The sequence below is a fragment of the Mesoplodon bidens genome, assembly GCF_964165515.1.
Source record: "Mesoplodon bidens genome assembly, chromosome: 8".
NCBI lineage: Eukaryota > Metazoa > Chordata > Mammalia > Artiodactyla > Ziphiidae > Mesoplodon > Mesoplodon bidens.
Window position 1 is genome coordinate 16,042,973 of NC_138165.1, and position 17,717 is coordinate 16,060,689.

Consider the following 17,717-nt stretch of genomic DNA (forward strand, 5'->3'; position numbering starts at 1 on the left):
AGATCTAGTAGCTTTAACAACTTTAAATCCCATCTACTTAGTTTAATTCTGGAAAATAAAAATTTAAAGGAATACTATATAGTATTTTCCAATCAATATCTTAAATGCTCACATTCTTTTTATTAACCTAACTTGTGTGATAAAGACTTATAAACATGAGTTCCATTTCTCAACATGAAACTACCTTCAAGAATATTTAAGAATAAAATAATATACCAACTCCTCAGCATATGGAATATATAAGATCCTTCACAATCTGAATCTAATTTCTCTCCTAAGCAACGTTATCTTAAATTCTTGTGCCCTTGCTTCTGTCCTCAGTGAAGACAACTGAAAAAAAAAAAATCAAACCAAATATCCCATCATCTCCTCAACTCGCCACGTCCTTTCTTACTATTAGGCTCCTGCAAATGTTTGGTACCTTTACCCTGAATTCCCTGACTGAACCCTCTATACACACATACCTTTTCCATACTTCCTCCGCACTGAAGAAATTTCTATTCATCCTTTAAAAACCATCTCAAATACCATAAGGCCATTACAATTTTCCCTAGTGAAATTATATCCTTGGTGTTTCCAAAGTTATTTGTCAAAAACTCTTCTAGAATCCTTATTGTATAATTTTGAAAATACAGAAAAATTTAGATTATCATTTTAAACACATCACCTGAAAAGAATTTATTTCTGATTTTGACATTTATAGAAAATGTAAAATTAATAAAAAGTATTTTTAACTGTCTTTAGTAAAATCAGAAAAGTATTAAAATTGAAGATGCGCATTTACCATTATGAAAGTCAACAACTGTAACTATCTTTTCTGAAGCATTTAAGTTACAAATTGTCTTATTATGTTTTGTAATTAATTTTTATGTGCCCACTTTTAGGCAAGGACTATGTCTTGAACTGTTTTGTATTCTCCTCTGAACGTAACACAATTTGAATTATATAGGAAGAACTTAAAAGATGTGAGATGAAACACTAAATGACCTTTGATTTTCTTTTATGAGCTTTATAGAGGTATAATTTATATATAAAATGAAATATCCCAATTTTAGGCAAACGAATCAGTGAGTTTTGACAAATGTATTCAGCTGTGTAACTACCACCCACCCAAACCACCACGTAACAATTTCCAGCACCTGAAAATGTTCCAATGGCAACCAAGGGTCTGCTGTCTCTGTACTGTGTGTTCTCAGGAATTTCATATAAATAGAAACAAAGAGTACATCGTCTTTCGTGTCAGGCTTCTTACACTTAGCATAATGTTTTGAGGGGAGGGTCACCCATATTGTTTAGTGTGTAAAACAGTTCATTTCTTTCACTGCTAAACAGTATTCCACTGCAAGTGTAATTTGCTTGTCCTTTCACCAACTGATGGACATCTGGAATTGTTTTGTGCTGTTATGAATAATACAGCTATGAACACAGTGTGCAAATCTTTATACGAACTGTATTTTCATTTCTCTTGGGTAAATATCTAGGAATAGAATTGCCAGATTATATGGTAAATCTATGTTTAACCTTGAAGAAATACCGAACTGTTTTCCAAAGTTGGTCTACTAGTTTGCATTCCCACCAGCAATATATGAGATTTCTAGGTGCTTTGCTTCCTTGCCATTACTTGGTATTATCATTCTTTTTAATTGGAACTATTGTAGTGGGTGAACAGTAATAGTTCACTGCGGTTTTAATCTGCGTTTCACTAATGACTGAGCATCTTTTTGTGTACTTATTTGCCACCTGCGTATCTCCTTTGGTGGAAGTATCTATTCACATATTTTGCCTATTCTTTTTAATCAAGTTGTCTTATTACTGAGCTATAAGAGTCTCCTTTACATTTTTTTGATAAGTGCTTTATCAAATATGTATTTTATAAAAGACTGTTTTTTGCCTTTTCATTTTCTTTACAGTGTCTTCTGGAGAGCAAAAATATCTAATTTTGATGAACTTCATTTCATCAATTTTTTATTTTGTATTTCATGTTTTCCTAGATAGTGACCTATTGGGGAAATTTATGTTTATTTTCTCAACGTAATTGTGGCAATTTTCTAAAATAATAGCTTCTGTCAGTTATCATATTTCTATTAGTGTTATATATATAAGTGACTAATTACAAAAACCTATTAAATAATAATCAGAGATATTGAAAAATCTGGACCAATTCTTTTAGGAGATATAAAAAGAAACAGATTGATACAATATATTTCTTTTGTATTTGTTTCTTCCCCTAGAGAAAATCATTGTGTTTATTTTTAAAAACCCGAGTTACTTATATGATATTCACATAAGGGATATGTGATCAATATGATTTTTACAATTTTCAAGTTATCCCCTTAAAGGGAAATGGCAGATGCTTCTTCTCCTTCTTCCTCACTTTGGGATACAGAAGTGATGGTGAGTGAGTCACTGGACAATGAGGACAAGGACAACATGCTAAGGACAGTAGAGCAATAACACAAAAGAAACATGAGTTTTAAACCCCATGGAGCCACCATACTTTCCTAGTACCAATTTAAACAAACCACTGTAATAAGGGGCCTTTGTTGCAGCAACCATGCCCATGTTCCAACTAATAAACTAGCACCCACTGAATGCATTTAAGTGAAGTACTGTATTCAAAACAACTGGCACAGTGTGAGACGCAGAGTAAATATGACAATATTAGCTATTACACTACAGTACAGATTTAGAGATTGTCTAAGAGAAAAATTCACAAAGTAGTATTTTCTTTAAACTAAGACACTTCTGAAACAAATAATTCAATTATTTTGGTATCTTCTGGTAGATTCCAGGTAAGTGGGACAAAGTTGTATGACAACATTAAATAGCTCAACAACCACTTTCTTTAATATGAATTGTATTTGGTAATATAATGGTGAAAGCTAAAGTACTGATGGAAGTTCTTACCATGGAAAGGTATTCATTCGTACTCTGTTCTTATAAATCAGAATTCCTCCTGACATCACTCCAATCATAATTTCATTGTTACTTTGATCCTTCAAAAAACAACAACAAAAAAAAGAAAATGGCAAATCTAAAATAAACTGTTAAAGATATATTTTAAAAATATGATTAGTGTTTTTACACAGTGTGACATTTCATCAAAGGCAACAGTTAACTGAGTATTTACAAATCCATATGGTAACTGTTACATCATAAAAATAAAGGACATACTTCAAATCAAATTTAAATGTTGCATTATTAAAATTTATTAATCTAAAGCAAAAATGATTTCAGGATTTCCCACAGTTTATAAATGGGACTGACTCTTTGATATAGAAAATCAAAGACCTTCTCATCTTATAGAATGATAAGTTAGTACCCATCTTTCCATTTCTAAAACTATTACTATAAGGTCCAATTACTGTGTAAATATGGTGGTAGGATTGCAAAAGTGAACAAAACCAAGAGTTCAGAGTTTGGTGAAGGGCAACCTGTAATAAAATAATATTTCCAACATAATGAGAAGTTCTATAACAGACATAATACAACAAAAACATTATGGGAGTATAGAGTGGGGACACTTGCTGGAGAGCTTGGAAGGCTCCTGAGAAGGAAATCTGAATTGTGCTTTGATGGGTGAGTTCTCATGCTGACTGATCCAACGTGAACAGCTGACCTGCACTATTAAGAGACTGAGTGGAATTAAAACTTTTCTCAGCTGCTAATCAGTCTTGAAATAGCTCTGGTTCTTGACTTGAAACATACTACAGGCAAACAAATATAGCAATAATGCTTTCATCCCTAGCATTTATGTGATCAGAAGATAGAACTAATTGATGAAAATATAATCAAGATTTTGTAACTGTCTCCCTAGGGAAAAACCTTTAAAATGTAGTTTCAATAATTTCTAATTAAATGAACTATTACTAAATTAGCCTGTTAGGTAAGCTAACATGTAGTAAGTGGCCAAACACAGCAGTGCATGTTAATTTGTCTGGCTGCTCCTTTTCTTTTGCAGTAACAGCACCACTGCACACTATTATCAGAGTCTGAAATCACTGTTTAAAGGACGTCAATCAGAAGTGTGAAGCAAGATGGCAGGCCCAGCCTCACAGACGGCGACTTAGTATACGCTCTGCTTACTCCTTCTGCTCCCAATCTCATAAAACATCAGAGACGATATATGAAAACAGAAAAAATCCCTAACACTTGAAAACAATCCATAACACTGAAAGGTATGTAATCAGTGGGCCAGACATTTTGAGGAGTCTGTGAAGACAAAGTGGGTAAGATCAGATTTATGGAAAGAAAATAATTCCAGAAAACCACAGCCCAAGGGGAAGCCTCAAATTACCATCAGGATGATCAGGTAGGGAGCAGGAAAGATAATCAGCTCCTATCAACCCTACAATCTAGACTGAGCTACAGGACACAGAAGTGCGTGCAGCCTGTCTAAAAGTGTAGAGCAAGTGTGGATACTGGGGACAGGAATAGAGTGATCCCCAGAAGGGATGGAGAACCCAAAACTGAAAAAAGCAAACTATAGGTACATTCTACCTGGCAGTGCCTTCCTTCCCTCCTCCAGCACCTAAAACAGGCCTCAGTAAAGACAAACAACATGCATGACCAAGTGAACTAGGAATCACAAATACCAAAGAAGTACACAGCCAAGGACCACCAAGCACTTGAGAAGAACCAATGCCATTAAAGAGATATACAAAACTCAATAAATACGTAAAGCAGTCAGGCTGCTATGTTGATAGAAAAACGTTAAAAAACACTGCAGGGATATCTAGGAATTCAAATTCTCAAATTATAGCTATCTATATAGCTATCAAATTCTCAAATTATAGTTATCTAGACTGAAGTGTCAGTTCCCAAGGTATTGCCAGAGTTGGGCAAGGGAACGCAAGAAAATAAGTATTATGCCCTTTATGGATACAAACGCTATTAATTCCAGTGTACAGAAAAATGAACACTGACCACCTTATTTTATGCTTTTCTTATCACTTATTACTATCTAATATAACGCTATACATTGACTTGTTTAATCTGTTTATTTTTTCTCTTCTTCACTAGAACCTAAGTAGCAAAGTGCAGGGCCTTTGTTTTGCGCCCTTTCAGGTTCTTAGATGTAGAAAGGCCTACCCATTTGTGAAATGAATGGACCTCTAGTATCTGTAGGAAAATATCTCTGCTGTTTAGCTTGGCACTGAAACGACCACCCCATCCCATTTCATTTTCCCCTTTATAATTAGTAAAAACCTGCTTCCCATCAGGCCATTCCACGTGTTTTGTGTACTCATAAGTAATATTTTAATTAATGCTGTTCTCATCTCTTCATGTCTCTCCAATGAATCAAGTCAAACCTAACCAAAGTCTAGATCAAGTCCACCTTCTCTGTGAAAACTTCATTAGCCCAGTAGAATGTACTGAATTGTTCCATGAAGATGTAATCAGCAAAGTCCAGACTGTGTGACACTACAGGTGAAATGATGCAGTTCTTTAACGAGAAAATTCTAAGGAACGGTAAGGGAAGAAGGGATTAAAAGACATTTAAAGTTATTGAGTTAAAACAAACAAACAAAAAGCAAGACCAAATTACAGTATCCAGGAAGGCACACTGGGTGATAAAACCACAGAAGAACAATGTAGGAAGGGGCTATGATTGGGACAGTGTATAAAAAGCGTTTCTGGAATGGCTGGCTAAAGCCTACTGCTGACCTGCGTAGTATTTACAAAGATGTTCACTGAGATATACACACGGGGATATGTGATTTATTTTACAACATGTTAAAAAAACAGCAATGTAAGCAGGATGAGACTTAGGAGGACTATGAACAGATATTCTAATATTCCCTACCCAGGCCTCAACTGTCCATTCACGCTGCCCTGCAGTGCCCTCCCCTCCTTTCTGGTGGAGACCACAGTTCTGCTCTCCACTAAGTCGCTAGGACCACTTAACCATTCTAGTCTCTCTGCAGTCACATGGGAAGAATAGAATAATAACACAAAGCCGCTAAAATTTTCCATTTCGTATCTTCAGACCACAGTTGAGCTCAGGTAACTGAAACCGCAGAAACAGAAACCATGGATAAGGGGGGGACCACTGTATGTATATTCTTCTAGATCTTTGTTTATATATACAAAATATAAATATGTAGTATTTATAACCACACAATTTCTTTAATCAACAAAAACTGGGAAATATTGTTGCGTAATTTTTCTTTTGCACTTAGCATTTTGTAGATATCTTTTCATATCAATATATACACCTCTAACTCATCAGTTTTAACTGCTGCATATTATTCCAAAATATGAATTTATCACAATTTCTTAACCATTTCTGTTGATTCATTTAGAGATTTCTAAATTTTTAATATTACAAACAATGCTATAATAAAAATCCTTGAACACATTATTTAAAACACCTCTATAAAAAGGCTGGAGTCTGAGAAATGGAAGTGGTCAAATATTATATTCATATCATATCATATCATTTGCACTCCAAAGGGGTTATACCAAGTTATACTTAAACATGTTCATCTCTGTTTTTCCTGTATTTCTACTTATATGTTTTTAAAAATTACTCTATTGTGGGAACTCTTTATAAAATATGAATAGTAAAAAACTTTCTGTAATATATGTTGAAATTGTTTTCACTTTTACCTTTCAGCTTTATGATTTTCCCCTATATATATCATTAGTTTAAAATCATTATGTTTGTATATTTTTCATAGTTAGGTATAAAGTTAGCCATAACACACACTCATTAATAATTTAAAAAATATTTCTGTGTGCCCTATATAGGTCTAACAGTGTTATGTGCTCTCAAATTATTCAATGAAAGTGAACACAAGTAATGACCTACTGATACTTTCATAAAGATACAAAAGAATGAAAAAGGGGAAAGACAAAAAAAAAAAGCTATGTCTAGACAGGTCCTAATGAGTAAAAGCACACAGCAGAATATGGAAAATCACTGTGTGATCTGAGTATTCTAGGGTGACATCGATGAAATCATATATATAGCTCTATTGTACAGAAGAGATTCTTTTCTCTGTTTCAAGGGATTATATTTTTAAATTATTTGATTATTCGAACAAATATGTCCACAAGTTCTCAAATATATGTAGGTTAGAAACAAGGTTTCGAAGAACCTTAAAACAGAAACAGATATCATATGATTAGATTAGTTAACTTCTCGGTGTCTCATTTTCCTCATCTGGAAAGCAAGGATGATAATACTCTTACTTCACAGGGCTGTTTTAAGCATTAAATGAGATCAATATACATAAGCCCTAAGAAGGTTGTCAGGCACATAATAAATGCTATAAAGGTGTTTCCTGTGATTATTACCTGTAACCTGTACAGTAAAATCTCTCAAAATTACTATTCTCACAGTCTTTCTTGAATACTCTCTAATCAGTCAGCCTCTGGCCATCACTATAGCTCCAAAATTGCTATTACAGAGTCAATGCTGGTACTATTACAATAACTTCCAGATTTCTAATCCAGTTCTCATCTGACGTAGTTGACCACACCTGATTCACTTGGCTTCAAAGACACGTAAGTGCCTGACAGGAAGAAAGGCGTTCTTTCTATCTACATGGCTGTTTCTTCCTCATGTAACCTTTAACATTTGAAGTGTTCCGGCTCTGAGGACCTCCGACCTTCAGCTGCTCCTAGTCATGTTCCTTCAGTGCTCCCGTGTCACGGCTTTCAGTCTCATCTGTAAGCTGACCATTCCCCAATGTATGGCTCTAGTCCAGACCTCACCTCTGAACTCCAGTTCCATATATACCGAGTGGCCTGCCTTCCTTCACTTCGACTGAGGAAAGTCTTCTACGGTTGCACGTCCCAAGACTCGCTCCTGACCCCCCTCTCCAAGCTGCTTCTCTCTGGCTGTCGCACGTCTTACTGACGTTACTCCGTCCCTCCCGTTGTTCCGGCCGAAGCGCTAGAAGCATATTCCTTGGACCCTTTTCCTCTCACACCCGAGAGCCAGTACGTCAGTCAGTGCTCTCACTTACATACTCAAAACACACGGAGATTGCCTAACGTCCCCGGCGGTCCAGTGCTTAGGACTCCACGCTTCCACTGCAGGGGCCCGGGTTCGATGCCTGGTCAGGGAAGTAAGATCCCGCAAGACACAGGATGCAGCCAAAACAAGTTTTAAAAAGACGTAAATCCCACCATGTCTTGTATCTCCTCAAACCCTCAACTGGCCTTGCTTATAATTAAAAGCCAAAGTCTAAAATTCTTATAAAGCCCTGGTCCACCTGGACCGTGTCAATACGCTCCACTCCAGCTCACTGTACAACCCATACTGGTCTCTGTGCTGTTCCTTGAGGCGCAAAGCACACTATTTCATGGCCTTTCATTGCTGTTTCTTCTGCTTAGAACATTCTCCCCACGGATACCTGCAGGACTCCCCCACGTCTGTTCACCTTCTCAGTAAGGCCTTCTCTGATATCCCATTTTTGATGGTCTCACTCCCCTTTCTCACCTTAATTTTTCTCCACAGCATCTATCACAATCTGATACACTACCTTTTAATTAATCATAAGAAAACTGAGTAGAATATACAGTAAAATGCACAAATCTTAAGTGTACAACTCAAAATTTTACAACACGCATAACTTGAGTATATACACTTACATGTAACCACCACAAACCAACATATACATTTTTCCAAATCCCAAAAGGCTCCCTCAGGAGCCTCCCAGCTAGTAACACCTCTGCAGAGGGAACTGCTGCTCTGACTTCCTCTGCTGATATAGACTGGTATTTTGCCTATTCTTGAACTTTACTTCCATGGAATCACACACTATGTACTCTAAGGTACTCAATTATTCGCTTAGAGTCTCTGTCTTGCCCACTGGAATGCAAGCTTCATGAGGGTAGGATTTTATCTACTCACTGCTGTATCCATGGTGTCTATAAACAGGACTTGCAACATAGAAGGTGCTCAATACATGTTCACCAGGGCTTCCCTGGTGGCGCAGTGCTTGAGAGTCTACCTGACGATGCAGGGGACACGGGTTCGTGCCCCGGTCCGGGAGGATCCCACATGCCGCGGAACAGCTAGGCCCGTGAGCCATGGCCGCTGAGCCTAAGCGTCTGGAGCCTGTGCTCTGCAACGGGAGAGGCCACAACAGTGAGAGGCCCGTGTACCGCCAAAAAAAAATGTTCACTGAATGAATAAATGAATAATCAAAATAGCATCATTAAGCTTTCCTTTGCTTGAAACTTTGAAGGGCAAAAGTTATTTTTCAGTAGAATTATCTTCATCATTATTACAAACACCTATGGAAATAAGATATTCACAATTAAGCCCAAAACTTGGGTAAAACTGTTTTAGGGTCAATTTAAAGCATCCTATACCTAACCAGAAACCTAAGGCCAAGCCTTCTGTGATTACATTTATATCCAGATAACCAGGAATCAGTTTCTTAGGAAAACAAAGAGTTTATATCATGCTAACTTCTTTATAAAACAGAGATTAAACTGGAAGATCTACGGTATAGATATCATATAGCTCTATTATGCTATTTTATTCCACTCTCACAGTGTGATAAATATTAACTGATTTTCTAGTAAAGATGATAGGAATTTAGTGAGCCCTCAAGCCATTCATTTAACAAGTTACTTAGGCCAACAATTACTCCTGAGATAGCGCTTCTTCCGTTTTCAGAGGTCAGAAATTCTTTATAAATATTTAAATTTAGCTCCCACAATGTTCCTTGGTATTAATTTAGTATGTTCAAATTATTTTATATTTTCAAGATTAATTTGATATCTGTTATTTTATCAATTGATCTTAACCACAAACTTAGGGGTAACTAATTATTATTCTAGGTGAGTCTGAGAGCAGTGCACAGAGGCTGTTGGGTAGAAATAATGATAGTATTTGTACCCATGGCTTGTTTAGAAGTATATTTCTTAATTTCCAAATACTCGGAGGATTTTTAAAGTCATCATTTTGTTATTGTTTTTAGCTTAAATGTACCATGAACAGAAATTATATTCTGCATATTTAAAAATAATGTGTACTCCAAACTTGTCGGATACAGTATTCTACAGTTTGCTCAATGTTGCTAAAATCTATATTACGCTGATTTTTTAAATGTCTGTTCCATCAGTGATTGAATAAGGGGTATGAGAATCTATCACTTTCTTCTGCTCTGTGACAGACACTGTTAAGACAACAAAAGGGCAAATCAAAGAGTGGGGAAAATATCTGCAAATCACACATCCAACAAAAAAAGTGTATCTAGAATATATAAAGAGTTCTCAAAACACAAGAGTAAAAAAAGAAAAGAATTAAATAATGGGAAAAACACCTGAACAGACATTCATCAAAGAAAAGATATGATACCCAACATCATTAGTCATTAGGGAAATGCAAAGTGAAACCATGATGAGATAAAACACACCTATCAGAAAAGCTTAAAAAGAAACAAAACAAAACAGTGCCACGTGCTAAAAGGATCTAAAACAACTGGAACTTGCAAAGATGCTGGTGGGGATGCAAAGTGGTTCAGTCAGTCTAGAAAACAATTCCGTAATTGCATATAAAGCTAAGTATACACTTGTTATATGACCCAGAAATCCCACTTTGGGATTTTTACCCTACAGAAATGAGAACTTAAATTCACATAAAAACCTATAAATGAATGTTTGCAGTAGGCCTATTAATAACAACACAAAACAAAACAAAAAATACTGGAAACAACCCAGATGTCCTTCAGTGGGTGAATGGAGAAACAAAACATGGTATATCCATATAACTGAATACAATTCAGCAATAAAAGGCATGAACTACTGAACTACACAGTACCTTGGATAAATCCCAAATGCATTACTCTAAGTAAAAGAAGCCAGTCTCAAAAGGTTACATACTGCAGGATTCCATTTATAAGACATTTTGGAAAAGACAAACTATGGAGTCAGGCAACAGACCAGGGTTGCCAGGAACCGGGGGTAAGTAGGAGGCTGGACTACAAAAGGGCAGCACAAACCAGTGTATTGGGCGGGGGAGGGGGTGGTGGTGATGGAACTGCTCTGTTTCTGTTTGTGGTTACATGAACCTACACGTGTTAAAACTCATACAACTAAACACCAAGAAAAAAATCCATTTACGATGCTATCTTAAGAAACATATATTCCCACGCTCCCTGCCCTCAAATCTTTTTTTCTTTTTTTTTTTGTTTGGCTTGTTGGGTCTTCCTTGCTGCACGCGGGCTCCCTCCAGTTGCGGCGAGCGGGGTCATTCCTCGTTGCGGTGCGCGGGCTTCTCATTGCAGTGGCTTCCCTCATCGTGGAGCACGGGCTTTAGGCGCGCGGGCTTCAGTAGTTGCGGCACGCAGGCTCAGTAGCTGTGGCTCATGGGCTCCAAAGCACAGGCTCAGCAGCTGTGGCACGCGAGCCTAGCTGCTCTGCGGCATGTGGGATCTTCCCGGGCCAGGGATCGAACCCGTGTACCCTGCATTGGCAGGCAGATTCTCAACCACTGCACCACCGGGGAGGCCCCCTCAAATCTTTCTTTCTTTCCTTTTTATCCTGAAGCTGTCCTTCATTCTTCACTTTTCTACAGTTTCCTTTTCCCTTATTCATATAATCTTCCAGGCATACTAAATGTTTTTGTTGTTTCAAATAGGCCATGTTCTCTCTTGATTTCAGGTCTTCCTTCATCCTGATGGCTCTATGGTGAAAACTACTCCCTTGGCTAATTCTTATTAATTTTTCTGGCTTCAGTAAATTACTACTAAGAAGCCTTCCCTACCCTCTGCTCCCAGGCTGGATTAGAAGCTCCTGCCACAGGGTCGCATGGCATTCTGCACTTGCCCCTTCATACTCTCAAATACTTAACTGCTCACACATGCGCTAATCCTTTCCCCTCACTATCCTGTGGGCTCCACGAGGGCAGAGGGGTAACTGATGTTCTGTTCACTGAGTCAGCCTTCGTGCCAACACTGTGCAAGGCACACAACAGATGCACGGCTATGGCGGTTCTAAGACTTATTTGCATCTTGCAGATTGCTATAAATAACTTAGTTCTACTCTAATGTTTTCAACCTACATTCTGGAGGCAGAGAGAAAAGATCTTACCTTGCTTTTCAAAATAAAATATTATTTCAAACATACTTTTGCTTGTGATAGTCAATTAAAACTTAAGTATTTTCTTTATGTGTCCTCTCCCCTTTATCTTTTGTCCTTTTTGTTCCTGAGGCTACAAAACTTCCCCTCGTGTTCACTGAACACTTGCACATTTTCTGAAGTTCTCCACATCCACATACAGCAGAAACACCTTTTCCTAGCTGGGTTATTTTGTGGGTTTTTGGGGGGTTTTTTTGTCTGTACAAAATATTTAAAATTTAAATTCCTTTAATTTGGTACTCTACATTTATGGCTTTCTGAGAAAGAGTTTTACAATCTAATAATTGAAACAACAAAAAAACATAACTTAGACAAATCAATAAATAATGATATGGTTAATTATGTATGAGATCCAGCCATGTCACTTAAGTTAAAAAAAGTCTAACATTCTTTGTATTATATTGACAGCAGTCAATGATAACAGCAGTCTAAACCACCTTTAGAAAACTGTTTAGCACTAAAATGACTGATTTTAGTGGTCTTTTTTTACTGTTAACCATAGTCTAGTGTACATATTTAAAGTTCCATTTGTTTTACACTGTATTATAACAAAAACAAAATCTAGTGACCACTATGTTACCATTGGAGAATCATGTTCAAAAGTAATAGCCCGCGAAGAGGGAGGGAGGGTGAAGGGCCCATTCTAAAGAGCACAAGAAGTTCAAGGGGGACTTAAACATTTTAAATGGAACCAGACAGACTTCCAAGTCACAAATGCTCAGAATTACCAGATCCAGTCATGTGAGGAAAGCAAGTCATTTGGTTTTTTAAAAGGAATGGGTCTGCATATGTCTATATGTTAAAATAAATTAAAAATAACTATCTAAGGAAAACTTAACTCCCTTTCAGGCTGGGATCCATATTAGGCTTAGTAGTTTGTCCCAAGAAAATATAAAACCTATCATCAATTAAACTGATGATTACCTATAATTCCACTTTTCATTAGGTATAGAGAATAGCTGTACTTCAGGTACTTCTAAAGGAATATAATCTCTTGATGAAACAATCATGAGAAGGAATCTAGGTGAAGAGACACACAAATGAAGGATAGTCACTCACAAATATGCTTATGGCAGGAGGATAACAGTCTTTTGGAAGCAGCAAATTGACACAATGAGGAAGAAGTCAGGGAGGATGGTGGTGGGATGAATTGAGAGACTGGGACTGACATATATACACTAATATGCATAAAACAGACAACTAGTAAGAACCTACTGTATAAAAAATAAATAAATTAAATCAAAAAAAATAAACTAAATAAAAGCTTAATCTCCTCCAAAAAAAAAAAAAAAAGCCAGTGATTACAGAATTCCATCCTAACAAAGGCATGGCAGGGCGGGGGGGGGCGGGGGACCAAAATATGTAAATACAATTGATTTTGTGCTTTATAACTAAAAATGTATAATGACGTTACTAAATGATGAAAGGAGTCTAGTAATACAGGCCTCAGTGAGGTGAAAGCGTCTTTTACGATAATGGTTTTCATAAAAGTTAAAAATTCAAATTACTTTTCCTATAACAGCTTTTTTCATTTGTTTTTTAAATGTATTTATTAATTAATTTATTTTTGGCTACATTGGGTCTTTGCTGTGCGCGGGCTTTCTCTAGTTGCGGCGAGCAGGGGCTACTCTTCGTTGCGGTGCGCAGGCTTCTCATTGCAGTGGCTTCTCTTGTTGGGAGCACGGGCCTTCGGCGCACAGGCTTCAGCAGTTGTGGCTCACGGGCTCTAGAGCGCAGGCTCAGCAGTTGTGGCGCACGGGCTTAGCTGCTCCGCGGCATGTGGGATCTTCCTGGACCAGGGCTCAAATCCATGTCCCCTGAATTGGCAGGCAGATTCTTAACCACTGCACCACCAGGGAAGCCCACTGTAACAGTTTTCATTTTGCAAAATAAAAATTCTAAAGGTACTGTCTGTTATGGTCAGCAAAAATTATCCTTATAACATAAAACACTACCTTGAAGAAAAATAACATGAAAAATCCACTTCAACCACTCTTCTTGTCAGGTATTGAATCTTAAGTGATTGTAACTGTGAAAATACTTATATTCAGAGGGAATTTTCAGGCGACTATGCTGGCAGCACTCACTGTTCCATTTGCTGCCTGATCCTATCAGGGCATTACAGATTTTTTTGCTGAATAATGGTGCCTAACTCAACAATATCAAAATGCATTTTCTTCACTTACCCTTGCATAGTGGAATTCAACTCCATAGAGTTCTAAGGTACGTGCTGTGTTCAGGTAATTAAATTCTGCTTCTGCAGGAGATAAGCCTCTGGAAAAACATCATTAGGTTAAAAATTATAACAATCACAAATATGACCAAATTACAAAAGGCGATCTGTCTGAAACTTTCCAGCATTCTGACTGACTATTTTACAAAACGCCGTGGGCACGGGCACTCCTCTTAGTTCTGTGCAGTAACATCTAACTTTTCTGGAGGGTACATTTTCAGTAACACAAATTATTATTTTGTAGAATATTTTCTTATTTTCTACAAACACAAGAATGCACCAGCTTTTTAAAGTTCTAAGCTACTCTCAGACTTAACTTAAAAAAAAGCCACTCTGAGACTTGCAAAGCCACTCTCAGACTTAACTTAAAACAAATATTTTTCGAAATTTGGTCTACACTCTATATGTGCATTGTAATCACACAGGGTGCTTCTGACACATGCAGTCTCTGGGGCGAGCTCTGGAGCAGGGCTTCTCAGGGTGTGGTGCACAGACAGGTGTTGACTCATAACAAGAACAGAAATTGAGAGTGTCACAGCCTTTTGTAGCACTTTGGCAGAGTAATTTTATGTCTGTTGCATCTAACAACAAAAAAGTACTTGTTAATTTTTTATGGCTTTATTTATTTCTCCATTTTATTTTTCTAGTAATTCATTTTTATTATATTTTTCAGAAGCATTATTCCATGAAAGACTGAGGGGAAAACTGGTCTTTCATCACAGGTAGTTTCAGATGTACTGTTCTTTAGAAACTAATATAGAATAAATGGGTCCAAATTGCTTATATTTAAGAAATATTCCAGGTGATTCTTATGAACACAAGTTTGAGAACTACTACTGTAAATGCAAAGCCTTTAAAAAGGCTATATTATATATAGTTCTAACAACCTTGGTTATCTGATATTATCAGGCTACAGCAGAGCAAAAGCAACAAATTAAAAATGCAAAGATATCACCCTTCATTCCTGAACGATAGCAGGGAGCAAGCAGCCTGCCAACGTACGATCATAAAAGTGGGACTCCTCAAAAAAGGGAGATACACTTCAGTTTTCTATAACATTCAGTTAAGTTAAATAAATACTCTACTTTCGTCGCCACCCTCCTGCGTTATAAACTGGATGATTCTATTTTTTCTTTCTTTAAAAATTTGCAGAACCATTTCTTTAAAGCAAATAGAAATATATAATAAATACCTTGTGAAATGTACAAACTTTTTCCTGACAGAACAGACTTGTCATTATTGGTAAATTTTTTAAAAAATCTGGTTTATCTTCAAACCTTTGTTTCAGATATGCAATGTGTAGAACTTTCATAATAAATGGCATTTGCTTTTAGACCACAACAGCCCCCATACCACATGAAGCCGGTCTGTTAAAATTCTCACTCATTAATCTTGTTTTAGATTAGGGTCCGTAAACCTTTACTGGAAAGAGCTGGCTGGTAAGCACTTCAGGCTTTCAGGCCATATGGCCTCTGCTGCAACAACTCAGCTCTGCTGTTACGTGAACGCAGCCTCAGACAATGTGTAGGCCAATGAGGGAATCTGTGTTCCAATGACTGTTCATGTAAGGACACTGAACGTGGAATTTCTCAAAATTTCATGTGCCACAAAAAGTTCTTCTTCTTTTGATTGTTTTCAACTATTTCAAATGTACAAACCATTTTTATTAGCTCGTAGACCATGCAAAAGGAGGCAACAGGCCGTCGTGTGCCAACATGTTGTAGACACATGGGCCATCACCGAATGAAAGTGAGTCTCCTTATTAATAAGAGCTAATATTTCTTCAGTGCTTACTATGTGCCAAGCACTGTTCTGAGTACTTTGTATATATAAACTCACTGAATCCTTACAATAACACCAGAGGTAGATAGTTTTATCATCCCCAGTTTACATGTAAGGAAACAGAAACAGACATAGGGTGATTCGGCTGAGGTTACAAGATTGTAAGTAAAGTAGCCTCATCAGAATTTCAAACGAGGCCAAATGAGTCTGGCTCAGATTCTTAGAGTCTAGTTCAGCTTCTCAGCCAATATGTAACACTGCCTTAGTTCCTCCATGAGTATTCTGAATTGCATGGTAAAGCAAAACTGAACTCTGAACCAAGAAACAGTACAATTTTCTATTCCAAGCAATAAACCTCTTCTTGAAAACTCATGTCACAGAAAATCAGACTCATAAAATATCAAAGTTGAATATTGTTATAAATGAAAAAATGCTATTGTTTTAAAAGAATTTTTTTAAATTAATTTAGTACTACATAAAGTTCCTTTTCTTCTCTTGGCTCATTACCAAACAGAATTGATTCCTTTCACACAGCTAAAAACTAAGAAAGAATTGCTAAGTAGATTGAACTGTATATTGTGAACATATCATTAATATTCTAAAATTCCTTCTTAAAGAACTGGTGACTTTGTATAATAGCCAATACATGTCTGCTTACATACAGCTTTATGTTTCTTAACAGTCATGAAAACAAGCCTCATACAGTCTCTGATTTTTTTTAGTATAGATTACCTACATTTCTTTACAGTAATCATACTATTGTATATAATAGTAACTGTTCTATATTAAGTAATCACATTAGAAATAATTTAAAACATTTCTCTAGAAAAGATGCCATTAAGAAGTTTATCATGTCAGCAGAAAAGTAAGTATATCCTTACGTATGTTGCTGATGTAGTTTTGCAATTTCTTTTTCAAAATCTTGAGGTTGATTAGGAATGAAAGAATAATCTGAGAGGTAGCCTGGCAAGTTTTCTGATTGATTGTAGTCTCCAAGTTCAGCTAATAAATGGAAAGAAAGTATTCACACTTCAATAAACACATTTTTCAAGTTTTATAGCCAAATCAGCAATGTCAAGAATTCCTTTATATTTCTGGAAGTAAAATATTTGTTTCTACTGTTACCATTTAAGCAAATTATAACAATGCATTTAACGTTCTCCTAGGTCTTAAACAACTTCAGAAAAATTATTTTCAGGAATCAAAGTAAGTGCTAACTAATTGGATGTTTCATTACACTTTCTGTGTAGTCAACTTTTTTCTGCATAGTAACATATGTTTAAATAACTCATACATTAAAGGCAACATACTACCAACAGAGACCATGCAATCACATGCTATTTGGCCCAAAGGTGGACTGATACTTACACTGAACAGCAAATGAAGCCAAAAGAGCAGCAGTGTTATAAGGACAGGGCAATCTAATAAAACAGAAAATAACTCAAGGTTAAACACAATAATTTTTAAAGTACTATAATTTATATTATACTATTCACACTTGAAGCTTCTGTGTGACTTACATTTTAACTATTAAGGAATGAACTTATCTGATGAAAGGAATTCATGCTACATGTAGCCATCTTTCAGTAGATAACCT

At 36.5% G+C, this 17,717-nt stretch overlaps 1 protein-coding gene across 2 annotated transcripts in view; it reads right to left on the bottom strand.

The window, feature by feature from the left end:
* PTPN4 (protein tyrosine phosphatase non-receptor type 4) overlaps positions 1-17,717 on the bottom strand; it is a 183,426-nt gene that overhangs the window by 75,111 nt on the left and 90,598 nt on the right. The window contains exons 7-10 of one of the 2 annotated variants that reach the window (XM_081242820.1): positions 17,489-17,541; positions 17,002-17,122; positions 14,292-14,379; positions 2,908-2,996 (exon numbers count right to left, since the gene is read on the bottom strand). In XM_081242820.1, the coding sequence (XP_081098946.1) occupies positions 2,908-2,996; positions 14,292-14,379; positions 17,002-17,122; positions 17,489-17,541 (351 nt within the window). The remainder of the gene's footprint in view (positions 1-2,907; positions 2,997-14,291; positions 14,380-17,001; positions 17,123-17,488; positions 17,542-17,717) is intronic. The other variant, XM_081242821.1, reaches the window with a different exon arrangement.